Source organism: Astyanax mexicanus, chromosome 16, assembly GCF_023375975.1.
Source record: "Astyanax mexicanus isolate ESR-SI-001 chromosome 16, AstMex3_surface, whole genome shotgun sequence".
In the NCBI taxonomy this organism is placed as follows: Eukaryota; Metazoa; Chordata; class Actinopteri; order Characiformes; family Acestrorhamphidae; genus Astyanax; species Astyanax mexicanus.
In genome coordinates, this window is record NC_064423.1 from 11,728,648 (window position 1) to 11,752,221 (window position 23,574).

Sequence of the window (23,574 nt, forward strand, 5' to 3'; positions counted from 1 at the left end):
GGAAGAGTGGAGAGAAACACAGTCCAAACTGCTTGAGGTCTAGTGTGAAGTTTCCACAATCAGTGATGGTTTTTATATTTTATTATTATAATGTAATATTTTTATTAAATGGTTTTCAATATTGAGGACTATATTAAAGCTATACAGGAACACATTATACAATGGAATACATTATTTTCTTGACAAAAAGTAGAATCATCTGGAATAGTTTTCTCAGAGTTCCTAGAGGCGCAGAATAATTACGATTGCGGATTTTTCTTCGAGCTGTGTAATCATATTATATGTCATAATAGTTATGGCTGTGTTTTATCATTGTACCGAGTACAAACCTCGCTGTCCGACCACTAGGTGGTGCCCTCATCAAAGGGTTCATCCTCATCCTCAACACCACCCTCATCCCATTATGTGTTCATTTTCACATTATGCATTATGTGATTTACAGATGACCTGATGTTCCAGGTGCAAGTGTCTGCATTAAAAGCTTAATAATTCTGCTTTGGTTCGTGGTATGGTGGGCACATGGGTGGGCACAAGTGGGCTTCTATACCAGCGCTCTCAGCTGGATCCTCTTCTTTGGGCTTTTTAGGTGTCAAGTTTGAAGCTTTTAGTTGGACGCTGTGAAAGCACTCAGAAGTGAAGTGGCGTAAACCAGCGGACTGCGGTTTTAAAACCAATGCTCAGAAAAAGCAAGGAAGGGAAAATGATTTTAGGTCCATTGATGGAGTGATACACTCCTAATTATAGCAATACAGGGTCAGAAAGGGTGACCTTAAAGCGATAGTCTGAGTGAGGGCTGGACATAAACAGGATATTCTTCAAATATACAGTAGTGTGAAAAAGTATTTGGCCCCCCTACAGATTTTTTTTTTGTTTTTGATTTTTTGTCACACTGATATCATTCACTTTAATATCAGATGAAAATAACCTAAGTAAATGTAACAATCACTTTTTAAATAATCATTTTAATTGGTAAAGGAAAAACAAATGGTAACAAAAAGGTAAAAACAATGAAACATGGCAGGGCGTTTGGCCAGACTTGGTAACATCAATAATTTTTCTTTAAAAATGAACAATGTAACCATGTTTTTCAGACAATAAAGCTTACTTAAAATTTCAGAGGAGCAGTAAAGCCACTTTGCTAAAGTACAGCATTATAAGGGAGTTTCAGTTAAGTTTCCAGCATTAAGGCTGAGTGCAGTGGCATTAGCATTAGCCGCTAACTTCAGCGCTAGCTCTTTCGCTGTTCTGAGGTGAGTATATCAGACTGTAGCCTGGTGGTTTACTGTGTTGAAATAAGCTACATGGGACAAACCGATGGCTGATGGTGCCCTGGGTTACTGGAACACTCAGAGTACCTCAGTGTCCTGCTATCGGGTGGCATTTACTAGCACTAACGGCAGCCGGCTAGTACTGCTAACCTGGGCTGGCTAGTGCTGCTAACCGGGGCTGGCTAGTGCTGCTAACTAGCGCTAGCTAGTGATGCTAACCTGTGCTGGCTAGTACTGCTAACCAGGGCTAGCTAGTGATGCTAACCTGTGCTGGCTAGTACTGCTAACCAGGGCTAGCTTGTGATGATAACCTGTGCTGGCTAGTACTGATAACCAGGGCTAGCTTGTGATGCTAACCTGTGCTGGCTAGTGATGCTAACCTGTGCAGGCTAGTACTGCTAACCAGGGCTAGCTTGTGATGCTAACCTGTGCTGGCTAGTACTGCTAACCAGGGCTAGCTTGTGATGCTAACCTGTGCTGGCTAGTGATGCTAACCAGGACTAGCTAGTGATGCTAACCTGTGCTGGCTAGTACTGCTAACCAGGGCTGGCTGGTACTGCTAACCAGGGCTAGCTTGTGATGCTAACCTGTGCTGGCTAGTGATGCTAACCAGGGCTAGCTTGTGATGCAAACCTGTGCTGGCTAGTACTGCTAACTAGGGGTGGGAATCGATTACTATCTCACGATTCGATTCGATTCCGATTTTGGGGGCCACGATTCGATTCAAAATCGATTTTTGATTCAAAACGATTTGAATTATAAATATTTCTGCTTCTGGCTTATGAATCGTATTGAAAAAAAACCCTCCATAATATACACTGGTCCTGGAGCAAGTAATGTGTTACAAAAACAATAAAATGTGCAGGAATGTGGGTCCTCAGTGACAGAGGAATCACTGGGATATCACAATGACGTTAATGAACAATAAATACATAAATAAATAACACTGCTTTATTACCAGGCTACTAGCGGTGGTGTGTAGGTGACGCTGCTGGGCTGATGTGATGATAGCAGTGGAGCGCTAAAGTTCAGGAGCAGCTGCTGATTAACTAGTTAATTTAAGGTGGTTGTATTTCTTCAGAAAGGGGGCAGGAGGTGGAGAAATTAATTCATATTGTCCATTCCTTAATTCCTCTGTGATGAGGAGCTGAAATTAGCTCTGATTAGCTTATTGTTATTTTTCCGTTCCGCCTTAAATGCTGCAGCCCGCTGCCACCTGTAGCGTTATTTAAGGTGGAACTGGAAAGTTAGCTAGTTAGCTAGCTAACAGTTACTGAAACTAACTACTAGCGATCTTTTTTATGCTTGTTATGAAGCATTCTGCCATAAAACATTAAAACTACACGTTAATCTAAGGTAATATAGTGCTTGTTCTGCCATCTTACCGGTGATTCTCAAACACCTACGCTCTGTGTGTGTCTGGAAGATCTCCAAAGGGACAAGCGCTATCCCCAGGGTTGCCAGGTCCAACAAAAATACCCAGCCCAAAATCAGTCTAAAACCCGCCCCTCAGAATCGATTTTGGGACATTTTAAATCGATTCTGAATCGTAGTAAATGAGAATCAAGATTCTTATGTGAATCGATTTTTTGGCACACCTCTACTGCTAACCAGGGCTGGCTAGCGCTTGCTAACCACAACCAGCTTTCACCCTTGGACAAAATACTGGAATTCTATGCTTATTGTAAATAAACCAAAGTGTTTTACTCACCCAAATAAACAGTTTTCAGGAAAGAAATCTTTGTAGATTAACATCCAGCACTTAGTGTTGCCAACTCCTCAGTGAGGAAAGTAGCTATTGGCTGTCCCAAAAGTCTCTAGAAGTCTCTAAATGACTTCATCGCCCATTTTTCAATAAAACGTGTATTGGAAGTTTTAAAGTAATAACTTTGTGGGAGATAAAAAAGTAGGTTAAAAAAAGCACCCTAAATATGTTAGAAATGTTACAAATGAACTCTAACAAATGAGCAACCTCTGTTTCCTTTTTAAATAGGCAGCCACCTTCTCAAAATACCTTAATTAATTATGTAAATTACATAAATCAGTTTTTTTTTTTCATGTTGTTAAGTGTTATTATAAGAGAAGCAGTTAACCGGAACTGTTATAATAAGGTTTTTTTTTTTTAGCTTTTTGATTTTTATTTAATTTTTTTTATTTTAAGTTTTCTTAAGTTTTCTTTAGTTTCAAACCTATTATAGACAAACATATTATATGTACAATGATGAGCTAGCTAGCTAGAGGTTTAGCTTTTCACTAAGTGGCAGACACTGTGGACGAGGTAAGTGACTGACTGAGACTGACTGAGTTAAATTCAGTGATTTTTTTTTTTTTTTTCGTGTTACACTGAAGACACATTTATATTTGCATCCTCGCTTTGTAAATACGGGGCGGGGTCAGTCAGCGGCGGCTTTGGGCATGCCCAGAGAGTCCTACAAAAAGTCGCTAGATTTGTCGCTAGTCGCTTAAAAAAAAAAAAAAAAAAGTCGCTAGAGGGTCTGAAAAGTCTTGATTGTGTCGCTTAATGCACCTTCTAATTCAGTGTGCCTTATGTATGAAAATAGACCCGGAATAAAACGTTCATACATAGTGCTCCATTTACTCCGAAAAAAATACATAAATAAATTAAGTACACATTTACAGTACAGGCCAAAAGTTTGGACCCACCTTCTCTTTTTCAATGCGTTTTCTTTATTTTCATGACTATTTACATTGTAGATTCTCACTGAAGGCATCAAAACTATGAATGAACACATGTGGAGTTCTGTACTTAACAAGAAAAGGTGAAAAAATATTTATATTCTAGTTTCTTCAAAATAGCCACCCTTTGCTCTGATTACTGCTTTGCTCACTCTTGGCATCATTCTCTCAATGAGCTTCAAGAGGTGGTCACCTGAAATAGTTTTCCAACAATCTTGAAAGAAGGAGTTCCCAGAGGTGTTTAGCACTTGTTGCCCCTTTGCCTTCACTCTGTGGTCCAGCTCACCCCAAAAATCATCTGGATTGGGTTCAGGTCCGGTAACTGTGGAGGCCAGCTCATTTTTTGTTAAGTACATAAAACTCCACAAGTGTTCATTCATAGTTTTGATGCCTTCTGTGAGAATCTACAATGTAAATAGTCATGAAAATAAAGAAAACGCTTTGAATGAGAGTGTGTTCAAACTTTTGGCCTGTACTGTACATTTCCAGGTTAATCGCATGTGTTGGCACCTTAGTGGTGAACGCACTTCTTAAAATTTGTTGTCCCTTTCAGATACAGGGGCACCACTGCAGCTTTCAGTTTAATATAAAAGATCTTAAGGACTGCTGCTTTAAAAGTACAGACTGATTTACTGGTTGGGCTTTCTTATATAGCAGAAGGAGCGAGCGCTAAGTGATGCATCATCATTCTGCGAAGTTTAAGTAAGCCAGTTAAGTGATGAGTAAGCTGTTTCTGAGGCTGTCTGCCAGTATTGTGTAAGCAGCACAGTCTAATGCATCATATGCGCCCCGATTCCTAGGGATGGCCTGATGCTACAGTATATAAACGACAGCGCTGGATATATCCCTCTATACCCGTCTGCGGCCTTATGGCACATTATCACAGTCAGCACTTTCTGCTGCTGTTGTGACATAATAACAGAATAATACACTTGGGGGGCAATTTATTAGAAACACTTATCTTGTGCCTACACTCATTGGCCTATTTATGTAAGAACTTGCATAATGTTCCCTGAGCGGCCGCTTTATTAGAAACACGCAGTGTATCTGCACTCATTGACACCTTATATAGAGGGGCTGATTCTGGTTCATTGAGTGTAGTTAAAAAATGGTTTGTTATTGTTGCACATTGTGAAGGTGGTTGCTTAGTAATGTATTTGCATACCTATCACCTACCAACCACTCAGCAACACCATAGCAGCACCTAAACAACCATCGTAGCAACCACTTAGCGACACTTTAGAAACAATATAGCAACCACTTTAAAAACAACAAAGAAACCAGATCAGATACCATAGCAACACCTTAGCAACTACCTTGCAACAACATAGCAACCACCATGGATACCATAGCAACACCTTAGCAACCACTTAGTGACCCTTTAGAAACAATGTAGCAACCACTTTAGAAGCAATGAAGCAACCAGCTCACATACCATAGCAACACCTTAGCATCCACCTATCAACCACTTAGAAGCTACATGGCAACCACCACAGATACCATAGCAACACCTTAGCATCCACTTTGCAACATCTTAGCAACCACCACAGATACTATAGCAACATCTTTGCGACCCCTTAACAACCCCAATAGCTACTAGGCACTAGGCTACTAGGCGATATGGCCCTAAAATAATATCACAATGTTTCATGGTATTTTCGCAATAACGATACTCTTGGCAATAAAAAAAAAGTTTATTATTACATTCAATATAATGCTGCACACCCAGTATTATAAGTGAGATATTAAAAAGTACAAGAATTTTATTAGAGAGATCCAGAATGTGATGATACTAATAATACTAATAATGCACTCCAAATATCTCCATATATCCACAATTAAAGTAAAATAAATGGAACTGGACAGATATAATCTATAATCTCTAGTAGATATATAATGGAAAATGGGATGGGTGATACGGCACAATATTTTAGCGTATAATATCGTTCACGCTATTTAAAAAATGTGACGATATTATCGTGTACGATACGATATGGCACACCTCTAATAGCTACCACTTTGTATACCCATAGCAACTACCATACATATAGAGCAACACCTTCGCAACCATCTAGCAACCAACTAGTAATCACATCGGATACCATAGCAACACCAGCATCGTTTCCTTCCTTTTTTTTTTTTGTATTATTTTGTATATTAAAATTTTCAATAAAATACAGCTCCATTCAAAAGTTTGGGCACACCTTCTCATACAATGCTTTTCTTTATTTTGTTATTGAACATATTATTGTAGATTAAGAATAAAAAGGGACACATAGGGAATTACGTAGTAAACTTTTAAAAAAGTTTGTCCTCCACAATCCCCTAACCTAAACCTGATCTATGAGTTTCACATTTTAAACTGAATTACTGAAATAAAGTAACTTTTCAATAATATTTTAATTTTTTGAGATGCACTTGTAATAGGTCTGTAGAAGATCTGTGTACAGCAGGTACTCTGAGTCACTTTTAACATTGTCGTTTTTTTGTATAGGAACTGGAAATACTGACCTGATGGACTAACATTGGCCTTAACACATTACTTAAACAGTGCTAAACACAGTGCTAATGCTTGTTTTTTTTATTTTTTTATTTTTTTTCTTGTCCTTCCAGCATTCATCAGTTTGCACAGATCTACTGTCAGAAGATGGGCATTCGCTCGGAGGTTCTGCAAAAGACCCTGTGGGGCGATTTCTACATCAACCCTAAAGCCAAGAAGATCATGAAGGGAGCTCAGGTACCTGTTTTTGTGAGGCAGTGAGAATTTATGTTTTTTTGGATACAATCCGTGTTAGCACCCAAACATCCCTTTCAGACAGCATCCTCTTGCATCCACAGTTAATCCTGTTGGATGTGGTTCCTCCTTCTCGGTGGTATGCTGACATTACCCTGGATACCGTGGCTCTAGATGCATCACAAAGTCTTGGTCACAGCAACATTTAGTAGCAAGCTTTGTTTTGTTTTTTTATAGATACTGTAACTATTTCTGTAATTGTTATATCTGTAAATTAGGGGTGGGCAATATGGTCCTGAAGAATGATTAATTTATTTTTATTTTATTATTAATATTCTTAATTATATGACAAAACCTGTTTCGTATGGTTTGGGCCTGTTTTGTTGCATCAGGGCATGGCCAGCTTACAGTCATTGAGAAGAAGGATAATAATCTACAGGAGGATGTGAGAGTGCCTGTTCTTTAGCTGAATCTTGAAGAAGAAGAACAAAAAACGAACAAAAAAAAACTAGACAAAAAAAACATCAAATCCTTCTCAAACAACAGTTTATATAGTTACACATTATACTATTTCATATTTTTATACAGTCCAGCTTTTATCATTTTTTTAAACACACACATTGATCTAGCATTTTTAACATCACTCTCCAAATTATTCCATAATCTTATTCCTTAAATAACAGCACACCGCTCCTTCAGACTAGTTCGAAATTTAGGTTTTACAAACATCTCTATCCCCTTAAGATTATAACAACTTTTTCTCTTCACAAAATTTAATTGGATGTTTGAACTTAATATATTTTTATGAGCCTTATACATAAATCATAAAATATAAAAGTCAACTAAATCATAAAGTTTCAATAATTTCAACTGATAAAACAATGTATTTGATGGACGACTGTAATGTTTTCTGGTGATAATTCTTACAGCCATTTTCTGTAGTACCTGAAAAGTCCACAATAGGACAGCTTATGAAATAAAAAAATCTGCCCTTTAAAGAGGCCAAGTCAGATAATAATAATAATAATAACAAACAAACAAAACATATAAAGGTAATGTAATGTGAAAAAAAATCTAACACAATATACAGCTCTGGAAAAAGACGAGACCACTTAAAACTGCAGTCAGCGGGTAATACTAATACTGCTCCAGCAGTGCTAGCTGGGGTCAGCAGCAGGCTACAAGCCCATAATACTCACCTCTGAATGGCAGAAGCGCTAGAGCTAATGCTAACAATGCTCCAGTCTCGAGTCTCGGTGCTGGAGAACTGAACTGAAACTTCTTTTATTTCTTCTCCTGACAACTTGATCAGTAGAATTTATACGTAAGGCGCACCACTGTCCCATGTTGTGACATTCTACTGTCCCATGACTTTTGGCATGCCAGTGTATTTGTAAGTAGGTGATATGTTGGTAATGTGTAAGGGTGTAAAAGCAGTGTATGCTGGTTAGGCTGTAGTTTGGAGTGCTGCTACAGTGCTGCTGCAGTTGTTCGGTCTCTTGCTGTCTGTGTGTGTGTGTGTGTGTGTGTGTTTATGTGTGTGTGTGTGTGTGTGTGTGTGTGTATGTGTGGGTGTGGTATGAGTGGACTAAAGTGTGTTGTGACAGCAGGAATACTCCATTTAGCTGTCCAGCCTTTCAAGTGCCATTTAGGACATTCATACAAGCCGCTATGCTAATGGACAGCACTTTCTCTCCTAAAACTGCACTGTACGGCCTCGAGAGGACGCACACACACACACACACACACACACACACACACACACACACACACGTTCAGGAGCTCTCATTAGCATCCCACTCAGACCACAGTATGTCCCTCTCCATCTCCAAATGAACTGGACATAATAGACCTGGATACAGCGCTAACCGCTTGGCTGCACATCAGCGTTAAGTTGCTCTTGTAAGCGATAAGGACACTCCTCACATTTTTTCTGCTTCTTCCTTTTCCTGTTATAGTTCTGACAGCCAGCAGATCTACAGGGGTTGGACAATGAAAATGAAACACCTGGTTTTAGACCCCAATAATTTATTGTGGTGACGGACAGTTCTGGTGGAAACAGGAGAGTTGAGGTGCACATTGAATTCTGCCGTAATTTGGGCAGCCGTGGTTTTATGTTTTTTGGATACAATCCGGGTTAGCACCCGAACATCCCTTCCAGACAGCTTCCTCTTACAGCATCCACAGTTAATCCTGTTGGATGTGGTTCCTCCTTCTCGTGGTATGCTGACATTACCCTGGATACCGTGGCTCTTGATGCATCACAAAGACTTGCTGTCTTGGTCACAGATTTGTCAACAATTTGTCCTCTTTTGAACTCTGGTATGTCACCTATAATGTTGTGTGCATTGCAATATTTTGAGCAGAACTGTGCTCTTACCCTGATAATTGAATCTTCACACTCTGCTCTTAATGGTGCAATGTGCAATTAATGAAGATTGACCACCAGGCTGCTCCAATTTAGCCATGAAACCTCCCACACTAAACAGGTGTTTCATTTCATTGTCCAACCCCTGTATATTTCTAGAGCAAGGCATGAAAACTAGAATAGTATATAAAACCAATTAGTACTTTTGGCAGTGTGGGCAGTGTGCCAAGTCCTGCTGGAAAATGAAATCCACATCTCCATTAAAGTTGTCAGCAGAGGGAAGCATGAAGTGCTGTAAGATTTTCTGGAAAAAAACACTGCACTGATTTTAGATTTGATATAACACAGTGGACCAACACTAACAGCACAGGTAGATTTAGCTCCCACAGCACAGCGTGCCTGCTCCTGCAGCACAGTTGCGTGCATGCTCCCACAGCACCGTTACATTTAGTTCCTACAGCACAGTTACGTGCATGCCCCCACGGCACAGTTACATGCATGTTTTCGCAAAACAGTTACGTGCATGCCCCCACAAAACAGTTGCATGCATGTCCCCACAGCACAGTTACATGCATGTTTCCGCAAAACAGTTACTTGCATGCCCTTGCAGCACAGTTACATGCATGCTCCCACAGCACATTTACATTTAGTTCCCACAGCACAATTACGTGCATGCCCCCCAGTACAGCTATGTGCATGCTGCCGCAGCACAGTTACATGCATGCCCCAACAGCACAGTTACATGCATGTTTCCGCAAAACAGTTACTTGCATGCCCCTGCAGCACAGTTACATGCATGCCCCCACAGCACAGTTACATTTAGTTTCCGCAGCACAGTTACATGCATGCCCCCACAGCACAGTTACGTGCATGCCCCTGCAGCACAGTTACATGCATGTTTCCGCAAAACAGTTACACTTAGTTCCCACAGCACAGTTACGTGCATGCCCCCACAGCACAGTTACGTACATGCCCCCGCAGCACAGTTACATGCATGCCCCAACAGCACAGTTACATGCGTGTTTCCGCAAAACAGTTACTTGCATGCCCCTGCAGCACAGTTACATGCATGCCCCCACAGCACAGTTACGTGCATGCCCCTGCAGCACAGTTACATGCATGTTTCCGCAAAACAGTTACACTTAGTTCCCACAGCACAGTTACGTGCATGCCCCCACAGCACAGTTACGTACATGCCCCCGCAGCACAGTTACATGCATGCCCCAACAGCACAGTTACATGCATGTTTCCGCAAAACAGTTACTTGCATGCCCCTGCAGCACAGTTACATGCATGCCCCCACAGCACAGTTACATGCATGCCCCCACAGCACAGTTACATCCTGTTGTTTGATAAAGCCCTTTGTTCAGAGTGTTCAGAAACTGATCTTCCCGTGATCCAGTAAATGCTTTAAAAGCTCAATGTGTGATGTTAGAGGAGCAGAGGTGGAGCTGAAGGTGAGGAGTTCTGCCCCAATTAATCCCCTCTCCGCCTCTAATTAATCTGTACAGCCTCCAGCAGTCAGCGGTTAATGGCAGGAGACTCCGCTGATGCCCTAATTGGGTTGTTTATTCGGTGGATGGCTGTAAGCAGGGTGGTGCAGAAAGCTGATGTTTGTGCTCCTGATGAGGCGAGATAATTGATAATGTGAGGCATCAAATAGTCATTACCTTTGAGAAGCAGTGAATAAAAGGCACCAGTTTACCCGAGCTTCACAAACAGCAGAGGGGGAGGGGTTTGAGATGGGCTGAGAAAAATGAAAACAAATAAATTATAACTAGCTAGTCTAAGTTAGTCTAAACAACAGAAGATTTTAGCAGATTTTTACAGACCACATTGAACGCAGCTAAATTGGCTCGAAATTTTACTGGGCTAAACTAGGCATCTGGTTGTGTAAACTACACTGCTGAGGTAAATGTATAGTTATATCTTGGTTTCTTTCCTATTTTTTTTTGTAATAAAACATTCAGCATCACTTATCATACTTGGAATTTGTTTAAGTATTCACAAAGGACTTAAGAAGCACTAATGATTTAAATTTATAACTAAAATTGCACTTCTGGGGTAAATGTATAACACAAATGGCACTGCTGATGTAAATTTATAACTAAAATGTTTCTGCTGAGGTAAGTTTATAACTAAAGGTGTAAATGTATAGTGCTTTCTTGGTTATTTTTCTACAAAATATGTTTTAAACAAAACATTTAGCATTATTTATCCCACTTGATTAGTTTAGGCACTCACATAAGTGACCACTGCTGAGGTAAATTTAGAACTAAACTGGCACTTCTGGGTTAGACGTATAACCTAAATGGCACTGCTGAGGTAAATTTATAATTCAAATGGCACTGCTGAGGTAAACTTGAAACTTGAAATTGCAATGCTGAGAAAAAGTTATAACTAAAAGGGCACTGCTAAAATAAACTTGTGACTAAAATGGCACTGCTGAGGTATGTTTATTTCTTTTATATATATATATTTTTTATAAAACATTCAGCTTCACTTATGACATTTGGAATTAATTACTAGGTACTCACAAGTGACTTAATAAGTTGTGACAAAAAAAATAGCACTGCTGAGGTAAATATGTAGTGCTTTTTTGGTTTCTTTTCTGTTTTATATAAAACATTCAGCATCACTTATCACACTTGGAATTAGTTTAGGTTCTCACAAGTGACTTAGAAAGCACTGCTCAGGTGAATGTATAACTAAATTGCCACTTCTGGGGTAGGTGTATAACTAAAATGGCACTACTGGGGTAAATCTATAACTAAATTGAGGTTAACTTTTGGCAAAAATGGCAATGCTGATGTAAATTTATTACTAAAATGGCACTGTTGTGAAAATGGCACCCAATGGTCTGCTGGCTTATTTAAAAAAGTGAGGTGCTTACTAAATTTATTTTAAACTGAAGTTTTGTAATTGCTTTTTCATTTTTCACCAAACGTGTCCTTCAGAATAAACATTACATTTCCCTTGTTCTAGGTTTAAAAAGCTTAACTTAAGTTTTAAATGGGCATAAATGAGCCCTGAAATGCACAATAAAAGTCAGAATGTGAACAGGGTACCGAGCTCTAAGCTCAAGGGGGCTCGAGGCCGCCTGAGTTTGCCCGCCGTCCACGTGCCGAGGCAGACAGTCAGTTGTCATCTCTCCCAGACCGATCAATCAGTCCGATCATTCCGCTCCGCCGGCCAGATGTCGTTCTGCAGAGACGAGCTCCATCATTATGCAGACGGGAGATATGACCTCTAGTCAAACGCATCGATTCCGCCAGCGCGAGCGCCTCACGGCCCACCGCTGCCTTTTAAGTCGTTTCATACTCAGATGAGGGGAGTAAGTGGGACATTTGTTGGAGGCTGACCTCATTCCGTCATGTACGGCCATGTTGGAGAGCCCTGTGCACATTAGCAGGCTGCAAACCGAGGTACCAAGAGTCCACTGTTGGGTTTGTTGAGTTTCTTATCCAGCTGTTTTACTTTACAGGGAAAAAGTTCCAGTTCCAAAGCTGTAATTTATGAATATGCTGGATATTATTTGATTGTTTGACTAAACTGACTCATGTTCGGTTATTCAGACAGCATGTCTTCAATTCCAAAGTCTGTGGTTCTGCTTAAGTTCAACAAGGAACCCAAACTGTTAACACATGTAAGCCTGAATATGATCTACATGTTCAGAATGACCAAAAATATTAAAATATATCATACACAGCTCAACAGACCACTTAAAAACAAGGAGTTTTTTTGGATTTTACCAAATTGAAAACCTCTGGAATATAATTAAGAGGAAGATGGATGATCACAAGCCATCAAACCAAACTGAACTGCTTGACATTTTGCACCAGGAGTGCAGGCATAAAGTTATCTAAAAGCAGTGTGTAAGACTGGTGGAGGAGAACATGCCAATATGCATGGAGTTTGGGAAAAAACGTTGTTCGTAGTTTATAGAATAAAACAACAATGTTTATTTTACTCAAACTATAGTGTTACATTGTGTTATATTTGCCTAACAAGTGCCAAACGAGGAAACCATAAGAGGGCTCCCTTTACAAAGTTATTAATACCATTAGGCTAGTCATGATAATTATATTATGGATATTGCAATTTACCTGGTCAAATGAGGCAATTAACGAGAATGAGTCCGTATATTGACTTTGCGGTTCGCATCGCCAGTTAGCAGTTAGCATCACCAGCAAGCTGTTAGCATCTGCATATAGCGGTTAACAGCTCCATATAGTGGTTAGCATCTGCATATAGCGGTTAGCATTGCTAGTAAGATGTTAGCATCACCAGTTAGTTTAAAGGCTAATCCGCTTTTTGCTTCAAATTAAAATCCCCAGGGTAGATGATATAAATGAAAAAGTTGTATACTAAAATAATAAACCGCATATTGTCAAATACTGCTCTGGACAAAAATTAAGATACCACTTCAGTTTCTGAATCAGTTTCTCTGATTTTGCTATTTATAGGTGAATGTTTGATTAAAATGAACATTGTTTTTATTCTATAAACTACAGACAACACTCCCAAATTCCAAATAAAAATATTGTAATTTAGAGCATTTATTTGCAGAAAATGAGAAATTGCTGAAATAATAAATAAAAAGATGCAAAGCTTTCAGACCTCAAATAATGCAAATAAAACAAGTTCATATTTATAAAGTTTTAAGAGTTTAGAAATCAATAATTGGTGGAATAACTCTGATTTTTAATCACAGTTTTCGTGTATCTTTTCATGTTCTTCTCCACCAGTCTTACACACTGCTTTTGGATAACTTTATGCCTGCACTCCTGGTGCAAAAATTCAAGCAGTTCAGTTTGGTTTGATGGCTTGTGATCATCCATCTTTCTCTTGGTTATATTCCAGAGGTTTTCAATTTATTAAAATCAAAGAAACTCAATATTTAAGTGTTCTAATTTTTTTTCCAGAGCTGTATGTAATATTGAATCCTTGTGCTAATTTACCTCTGGTGATAAAAAGCTTGTGGAACACTTCCCATGCTGACGTGCCACCAGAAATTCACTTATCTTTATAATCAGTGTTGTTGCTTGGTAATTTACTATTCATCTTCTGATCATCTGTACGTATCTGTTTTTTTTTTTCAGTCTAAAGGGAAGAAGCCTCTGTTTGTCCAGCTGGTCCTGGACAATATCTGGAGTTTATATGACGCTGTGGTGACCAGAAGGTAAGCTGAATTTAAATACAGGATGTGTTTCATTATGAAGCTCCAAGCTGAATAGAGGTCTCAGATCTGCTGATAAGTACTGTAACGTAAGTGTCCCTTTTCTTTTGATGGTTTCAGAGATAAAGAGAAAGTGGAGAAGATCGTGGCGTCTTTAGGGTTAAAGGTCATGGCGCGGGACCTTCGACATTCCGACCCTAAAGTTCTCCTGAGTGCTATCTGCAGCCAGTGGTTACCCCTCTCTCAGGCAGTGCTGTGTATCCTTTTCAAAACGTTTAATTTGTGTAAAATATTCTCAGTTGGACTGTTAGTTGTTCCTGAAGAAATGGTGCCTCAGGAACTTTAGAGTCAGATGTGAATAGCATTAGAATTAGCATTACCTGCTAAGCACTAGCTCTTTCACCCTTCAGAGACGAGTATTATCGGCTTGTAGCCTGCTGCTAACCCCATCTAGCACTGCTTAAGCAGAATTAGCATTACCTGCTAAGCACTAGCTCTTAGACCCTTCACAGCTATTATCGGTCTGTAGCCTGTTGCTAACCCCGGCTAGCATGACTGGAGTAGCATTAGCATTAGCTGCTAAGTGTGCCAAGAACTAGCTCTTTCGCTGTCCAGAGGTGAGTATTATCGACCTGTAGACTGCTGCTAACCCCAGCTAGTATGGCAGGAGCAGCTTTAGTATTAGCTGCTAACCGCACTAAGTGCTAGCACTTTTGCATTTCAACGGTGAGTATTATTGACCTGTAGCCTGCTGCTAACACCAGCTAGCATGGCTAAAGCAGCATTAGAATTAGACGCTAACTGCACTAAGCCCTAGCTCTTTTGCCTTTCAAAGGTGAGTATTATCGGCCTGTAGCCTGTTGCTAACCCCAGCTAGCACTGCTGGAACAGCATTAGTAGTAGCTGCTAAGTTGGCTAAGCACTAGCTCTTTCTTTTCGCTTTTCAGCAGCTTTCCGAGATCCAGTCATTTTTTACAATTTGTCCAAACACGCTTTAGAATGGATGAATATCCATATTTTGCCCCTGCAGATAAATAGCTTTTTACACCGTTATCCAGGCTCATTGGGACTCAACGGGGGGGGGGGGGGGGGGGGGGGTGGGTGGGGGCTAGAACTTTGAAAGTATCTTCAAGAGCAGTTGCAAAGATAGTCAAAAACGTTATGATGGAACTGGCACTCATCAGGACCGCCCCTGGAAATGAGAGCAGGAGTTACCAGTCTCAGAAGTTAGCAGCACCCCAGATAAGAGCCACCGAAATGCTGCTTCACAGAGTATTTTGGGTTGTTTAACTCAGAAAACCCCTCTTCAGCACCAGACTTCAGACTCCAGCTCAGAGAGGGAGGAGCCATTCCAGCCTATTATAATTAAACAGCTCAATCACTGCAGGCCTGAAGAGAGAGAGAGAGAGAGAGAGAGAGAGAGAGAGAGAGAGAGAGAGAGAGAGAGAGAGACAGCTAATAATTGCAGTTTCTGCAGGTGTTCCATACACCACTACTACCCTCCCACCCCCCCCACCCAGTGACAGCTTTCCCTAATCAATCAGTCACATCCATTCATAGCTACACAGCATCTATTTATAGTGCGTTTGTGCAAATCGAAGCCTGTTTTTCACGGTGTGCATGTGTGTGATGTAGATGAGGATTTCAGAAGTTCAGAAAAAAAAAAAAAAAAAACTTTCTTTAGGATCGCACCACAAAGGGCGCCAAGTGGTCCAGCGGTCTAAAGCGCTGCCACTATGAGCAGGAGGTCGCAGGTTTGAACCCCCGCTCATGCAGCTTTGCCATCAAGCTGCCGGCGCTCAGTGGGGGCAAAATTGACCCTGCTCCCTCCGGGTGGGAAGATGGCGCTCTCTCCCCACATCACTCCTAGGGTGATGTCTGCAGCACAGGGCGTCTGTGAGCTGATGTGTCGGAGCCGAGCCGCTGCGCTTTCCTCCAAGCGCGCTGTGATGCTGCTCGGTAATGCTGCATCAGCAGCAGCTCGAAAAGAAACGGTGGCTGACTTCACATGTATCGGAGGAAGCATGTGTTAGTCTTCAGCCTCCTGGTGTGTTGGGGCATTACTAGTGATGGGGGGAGTCCCAATGAGTGGGTTGGATAATTGGCCGTGTAAATTGAAAAATGGGGAAAAAAAAGAAGAAAGGATCGCACCACAAATCCAGTCAGTGTGATCTGCGTTGTTATGACTGCAACCCAGATTTCTAAATTTCTAAAATCTCTAATTTTTTTTCCTCCGCAATTTAACTAGGCCAGTTATTCCACCCATTTAGCTCCTAGTCAGCTGTATATCCCCCATCAGGTGGGAAACAACTGCCATTCTGCAAAGCCTCAGCTTTATTTATTTTATAATATTAATTATGGAACTTTAAATAAGTTGTATTTCAGCCCAAACACTGAAGCCGCTTTTCTGATGCGGGTTTGCAGAGCAGAGCAAGGGAGTGTTCAAAACAGTCCTCTCGTCTTCAAATGTAAATTTCTCAGTTGTGGATTATACTTTCGCTTCTCAAAACTTTTGACCCTATTTTGATGCCATAGTTTTGGCTTTAACCGTCTGGCTCAGCGATGGTGTGTGAGAGGCTGCCGTCTCCTTCTGAAATGAGCGCTGAAAGGGTGGAGAGGCTGATGAGCGTCGGCACGCGGAGGTTCGACTCACTGCCTGAGAAAACACAGCAGCTGAAACAAGGTAAGAAACAGAGATAGAAGGAGAGAAGTTCCTGAAGTTGATTTGTTGTAGCAGGCAAATAGGCAAGCAAAAAAAAGACAAAATACATTTTGAGACCAGGGGTGTGACCAGACACGATATTGGGTTGATTGCACTGTCTTTAGACTTGATAATAAAACACAGTGGATCAACACCAGCAGATGACATGTCTCTCTAAACAGTCACTGATCATCAGTAAATTTTACATTTCATTTGGAAATCAAGAGACCAGAGTCTGGAGTTTCCACAATCAGTGATGGTTTGGAGAGTCATGTCATCTGCTGGTGTTGGTATAATCAGTAACACTAAAAGAAATAAACATCTAAAATAGATCACTCTGTGTGTAATACATCTATATAATATATGAGTTTCACATTTTCAAACTGTAATACTAAAATAAAGTACATTTTCAATGATATTCTAATTTTCTGAGATACTGATTTTATGTGTTTTCATTGGCTGTAAGCCATAAACATCAACAATAAAACAAATAAAAATTAACGGTTGAAATAGATTTAGTTATGGCCATTGATTGTACGTTTATTTTACTGCCTATTTCATTGACATAAACTGTCGATGTCTCTGTGTCTGGCCTGTAAAACAGCACAGTGTGAATGTTGAGTTCCTCACTGGTGTTTTCTGTCCGTCTGTAGCGTTCCTGGACTGTGTGAGTGAAGACTCAGCTCCAGTGATAGTGTTTGTGTCGAAGATGTTCGCTGTAGACTCCAAGGCCCTCCCTCAGAACAAGCAGAGGTACAGCACTCATCAGCTCCCATACACAACCAGACAAGATACACAGTATCATCTCCATAACACTCAAATACAGTTTCTAATAAAGTGGACAATGAGTAGAAGGACAATTCAGGGGTTTCTAATAAAGTGGCCAGTGAGTAGAAGAACAAAGTTAGTGTTTCTAATAAAGTGGCCAGTGAGGGGAAGAATAAACCATGTGTTTCTAATAAAGTGGCCAGTGAGTGGAAGCATAATGTTGGTGTTTCTAGGCAGGCAGGTGCATGTGCATGCAGGAATGACAGTGTCCTGAATAATAGATGAACAGTGTGTGTGTGTGTGTGTACAATTGTACAAACCTGGCTAAATGGACCAGTGACCACCAATGAGCTGTCAATACTGCACCAGTTTGTGTGCACGTGTGTGTGTTTTGATGCAACAGTATTGACATTTCCTAGAAAAAGCATACTGTATTTGTATATTATTCAAATCTCTGAAGCTTTAAATGCTAGAATAACAAAATGTTTAGCATATAATTAATCCTGTTACCAATTAATTCAACTGTTTTTGATGTAGTGCAAGCTTTGTTGCCCAGAGGTTTAAAGTGTCTAAGTGTCTAAGGTGAGTCAGTGCACAATAACCTTTGATGTTGTGGGTGTCTAAAGTGATTTAAAGTGAAAATGCCATAAGGCTTTTATAACAAGATTTAGAAAAACAGCCTTTTATCTTGTTAAAAGCTGGTGATAGACTGTAGGCTCCAGGTGCTACTGAAAAGAAGTCTTGTGAGCAGGCTCAAGAATCAGTGTGGGTTGACCAATGTTGATTCCAGAGACTCAATTCTTTTACTGCATCATTGTCATCTCATCTTCACCTCAATCCCTTGCATCGTAATCCCTCACTGCGTCATAATAATCCCTCACTGCATCATCATCATCCCTCACTGCATCATCATCATCCCTCACTGCGTCACACTAATCCCTCACTGCCTCATCCTAATCCCTTACTGCGTCATAATAATCCCTCATTGCATCATAATAATCCCTCACTGCGTCATCATAATCCCATCATTATCGACCTCTCTCACTGCATCATCATCATTACTTGCTGTGTCATCGGAATCTTGCCCTGCATCATCGGAATCTCACGCCACATCATTGTTATCCCTCGCCGCATCGTCATCTCTCACTGCATCATCATTATCCATTGCTGCATCATTATCCTTTTTCAAAGCTCCATCATCATCCTTTGCTGTGTCATCGTAATCTCACACTGTGTCTTTGTCATTCCTTGCTGGGTCGTCGTTATGTCACGCTTCATCATCATCCACTGCATTATAATAATCCCTCACTGCGTCATCTCAATCCCTCACTGCATCATCTACCACTGTGTCATCGCAATCCCTCGCTGCGTCATCATAATCCCTAACTGCTTCATCATCTCCCACTGCATTATAATATTCCCTCACTGCGTCATCTTCCACTGCGCCATCATAATCCCTCACTGCATCATCGCAATCCCTGACTGCATCATCATCTCCCACTGCATCATCGTAATCCCGTACTGCGTCATCATCTCCCACAGTGTCATCGCAATCCCTCACTTCATCATCTCCCACTGCATCATCGTAATCCCTCACTGCATGATCATCTCCCACTAGGTCATCGCAATCCCTCAATGCGTCATCATCTCCCACTGCATCACCATAACCACTTACTGCGTCATCATCTCCTACTGAGCTACCGTAATCCCATACTGCGTTCTTCTTGTCTGATTTCCTTTCATTATTTTACTACTTTACTCAATTAATATTATAGCGTATATATTTTTCTTTTTGAGGGTGGGAGGGTGGGCAGGTAGGTTCATGGAGGTATGCCAAGTTGGAGAATTTGTGTATGTTATCCAAAATAAAAAAAATCAACCCTTAAAATAAATGAAAATACTTGATCACAAAAAGTAATAACTCTTTCTTAATTAAACAAATAAACTTAATTAAACTTTTTCTTTACATGAATTTTGATCACAAGTGTTTGTATGTGCAATAATAACATGTTTGCTCAGATCCTCAGTGGCCACTAGATGGCACTGTGTGTAAGGTCAACTGCAGTGCAGTAGACTCGTTCCCCGTTTGACCCGAGATCTGCTGTGTGCTTTGCTTTGTGTCTTTGTGTCCCCCAGGCTGAGGGGTCTGAGCGTGCGTACACACACACACACACTCACACACACACTCACACACACACACACACACACAGACTTGGTTGTAAATTAGAACGTAAATGAATGAGCTTCATTTCTACAGAAGCTCCAGATTTACATTTAAAATGCTTCATTGGCATAAATTGAAATTAACAGCAATTGGTGAAACACACACACACAAATACTTAGGCACACACACACACACACACACACACACACAGACATTTATGTACACGTTTTGCCCAGAAATGAACTGTTAAACCCACAAAGCACGTACAGACATACCATACAGACTGTAATGTTCACTTTCTCTCTCTCTCTCTCTCTCTCTCTCTCTCTCTCTCTCACACACCAACACACACACACACACACTACTGCAGACCTTCCTTTCCCTCTGACGTCACTCTGTCTGTTATCAGTCTCATCCTCACATTTTTCTCTCCTCTTCTTTTTCTTTTTTCTTTTCTCACCATCAAAGAAAGCACCAGCCATGCGGAGTCGTGAGAGCACACACACACACACACACACAGACACACACACGTTCTGCATGATGAATGCACACAGCTGCATGATCCCCCCACAACACACCACTTGAGACACACCCACACACACACGTCCCCAGCCTCTGAGTGTGTGCTCTGAATAAATCTGCCTCATGTCAGCACGGTCATGTCAGTCTCAGGCTGTCTGACTCTCTACCCTGTTCATACCTGGTCGCTGGTCATGTGACCTGGATCTGGATGTAAAATGTAGTTTGGCCTTGTTTAGATGTAATTCTGATATACAGTGGCGTAAAAAAGTATTTGCCCCCCTACAGTTTTTTTTTTTTGTATTTTTGTCATACTTAAAATTTTCAGATTATCAAACAAACTTTAATATCAGACGAATATAACCTGAATAAATATATAAAAGCACCTTTAAAATGATGATTTTATTTATAAAAAGGGAAAAAAAACTATCCAAACCAATTTAGCCCTTTGTGAAAAAGTGTCTTCCCCCATAAATGAACTGTGATTAATCACACTTTTGGGAAAGCTGACTTCAATTTCACTACTAACCACAACCAGGCCAGATTACTGCCAGACCTGTTGAATCAAAAAATCACTTAAATAGAACCTGTCTGACAACATGAAGCAGATAAAAGATCTCAAAAAGCGACACGTTATGCCACAATCTGAAAAAAAATGAAATAAAAACAGATTAGAAAACAAAGTCATTCTAACCTTTTTGCAGACTGTTAGATGATCAAAGTAATTTCTAAGGCTTTTGAGACTATCGGACCACAGTGAAAAAAAAACATGAAACACTGGTGAACCTTCCCAGGAGTGGCCAGCCAATCAAAATGATTCCAAAAGGGCATGGACAACTCATCCAGGAGGTCACAAAAGAAGAAAGAGACTGGTCGAAAAAAATGTTCTCCATGGGAGGGTTCCAAGATAAAAAAAAAACACAACTGACCAAAAAAAAAAAAAAAGAACACAAAGGCTCATCCCAAATTTGCCAAAAAACATCTTGATGATCCCCAGAACTTTGGATAAATAATCTTTGGACTGGCATGCCAAAAGTAGAACTTATTGGAAGGTGTGTGTCCCATTACATCTTGTTGGCATCATGTTTTCCTCCACCAGTCTTACACACTGCTTTTGGATAACTTTATGTATTTACTCCTGGTGCAACAATTCTAGCAGTTCAGCTTGGTTTGATGGCTTGTGATCATCCATCTTCCTCTTGATTATATTCCAGAGGTTTTCAATTTGGTAAAATCAAAGAATCTCGTCATTTTTAAGTGGTCTCTTATTTTTTTCAGAGCTGTATATGAAATATTATTGCATTTGACGTGATATTAAACATTGTCTTGTTGCGTGTGTTTGAGTGTGTGTGAGTGGGCTTGAAAGAGTGAGGAGACAGACATAGCTAATCATTAAAAGCAGATGGACACAGGAAACTGGGAGGAGGCTTGAAGACCATTATGGAGTTTGGTATTGTTTTAATAGTTGAGCCTGTGGAACATGTGTGTGTGTGTGTGTGTGTGTGTGTGTGTGTGTGTGTGTGTGTGTGTGTGCGTGTGCGTGTGTTTCAGGCAGCTCCTGGGTAGTTTTGTGTGAGTGGATGTCGAATACGGGTAATGAAAGCCATCCACAGTTTGCCTAACAAGGAAATAGTGATTGTACACACACACACACACACACACACACACACACACTAATGAAGGTGAGTGAATGGTAGCCAGCTGTTCTCCAGTAAATGTAGCTCTGACCAGCTGATTTGCATTTATGAAACCATTAGACCTCTTTTGTTTTCTTTTTTTCCCATTTTTGTCCCAAATATGATGATTCCGTCCTTCACAGAACTTCAGCTTTATTTGTTTAGTCTTAATGTAAAAGTCACTGGTTTGTCTTAATCTGACTCATTGAGATCGGTGGTGTCAGTAACGAAGTAGAAATACTTCATTACCTTACTTAAGTAGAAATTTTGGGTATCTATACTTTAGTTGAGTAATTATTTTTAGACGACTTTTTACTTCTACTTCTTACTTTTTTACTCAGTTTTCCGTACTTCTACTTCTTAAATTTTTTAAAATAGCCTCGTTACTCATATTTTATTCCGGCTTTATTTGATTCTGACTGGTCAACATAAAAAAAAACAGATAAATCGGGCCATCCGGAAAGCTTGTGGTTGTATAAACATATCATTCAGACCCTCTGTTGGTTTGTAGACATGCCGAGGTTAACTTGCTAGGTCTAGGCTATGATTCAGGGTTGTAAGTTCGTTTGGAGAGTGCGTGTGAGCTTTTAATTTTATGAGATTAGGTGTAGAGATGGGTAATCTAGGTTCAAAAAGTAAAAATCCGTCCCAGGATTTCGCTCCCATTGCCTGGCTGGTTCTGGAGCTAATTGGACCTTATCCCTGGAATGGATTTTTAATTTCTGGACCTGGATTACCCACCTTTAGCTACAGGTGAGTTTGGGTCATCCTTAAAGAACCATTCTAAAATTTGGTCCTTTTGGTCCGGACCGTGGTCCGCTGCCCCTTTCACACCTGCTACTTTGGTTCAGCCCAAACTAAAAAAAGTCTAAAAGTCCGGCACAAACGAGGCAGGTGTGAAAGCAGCCTTAAAAGCTGTACTTTTATACTTTTACGTAAGTAAACAGTTTGAGTTGATACTTCAACTTCTACAGATGTATTTTTAAACCTCAGTTTCTATACTTCTACTTTAGTAATGGATGTGAATATCTTTGACACCCTTGAGGTGTATCTATCATCGTTTTAATCCCAATCCAGTTCTGAGTCTTTGTTTGAACCACTGTGTTCAGAGCACCATCTGGTGTCCTCAAGTTGCAATTACAGGACAACACTTCTGAGGGGAGTTCTCAGAAGGTAAAGGGAACAGTTTATTTAGAATCTACAGTGTTAAACTGTTTTACAGTGGAGCTCAAAAAGATACCATAATATTGAGATGAAACCATAGGTGTATCTTTTGTGTCTTAAACTAAAAAAGATTGGTTCTACTCACTTTAGGACCTATAATAAATAATTGTATTATATACATTGGACATTTGGAAACATGTGCGCAGATACAGTGCCTTGCAAAAGTTTATACCACATTTATTGCCACATTTCAGGCTTCAAACATAAAGATATGAAATTTTATTTTTTTGTGAAGAATCAACAAGTGGGACACAAACGTGAAGTGGAATGAAATTT

The 23,574-nt window shown here is 40.3% G+C and overlaps 1 protein-coding gene across 1 annotated transcript in view; it reads left to right on the forward strand.

The window, feature by feature from the left end:
• The window catches only part of efl1 (elongation factor like GTPase 1), a 146,257-nt gene that overhangs the window by 5,764 nt on the left and 116,919 nt on the right, over nucleotides 1-23,574 (forward strand). Inside the window, exons 8-12 of the mRNA XM_022669519.2 lie at nucleotides 6,579-6,702; nucleotides 14,170-14,249; nucleotides 14,367-14,503; nucleotides 16,807-16,929; nucleotides 17,601-17,700. Coding sequence (XP_022525240.2) covers nucleotides 6,579-6,702; nucleotides 14,170-14,249; nucleotides 14,367-14,503; nucleotides 16,807-16,929; nucleotides 17,601-17,700 — 564 coding nt within the window. The remainder of the gene's footprint in view (nucleotides 1-6,578; nucleotides 6,703-14,169; nucleotides 14,250-14,366; nucleotides 14,504-16,806; nucleotides 16,930-17,600; nucleotides 17,701-23,574) is intronic.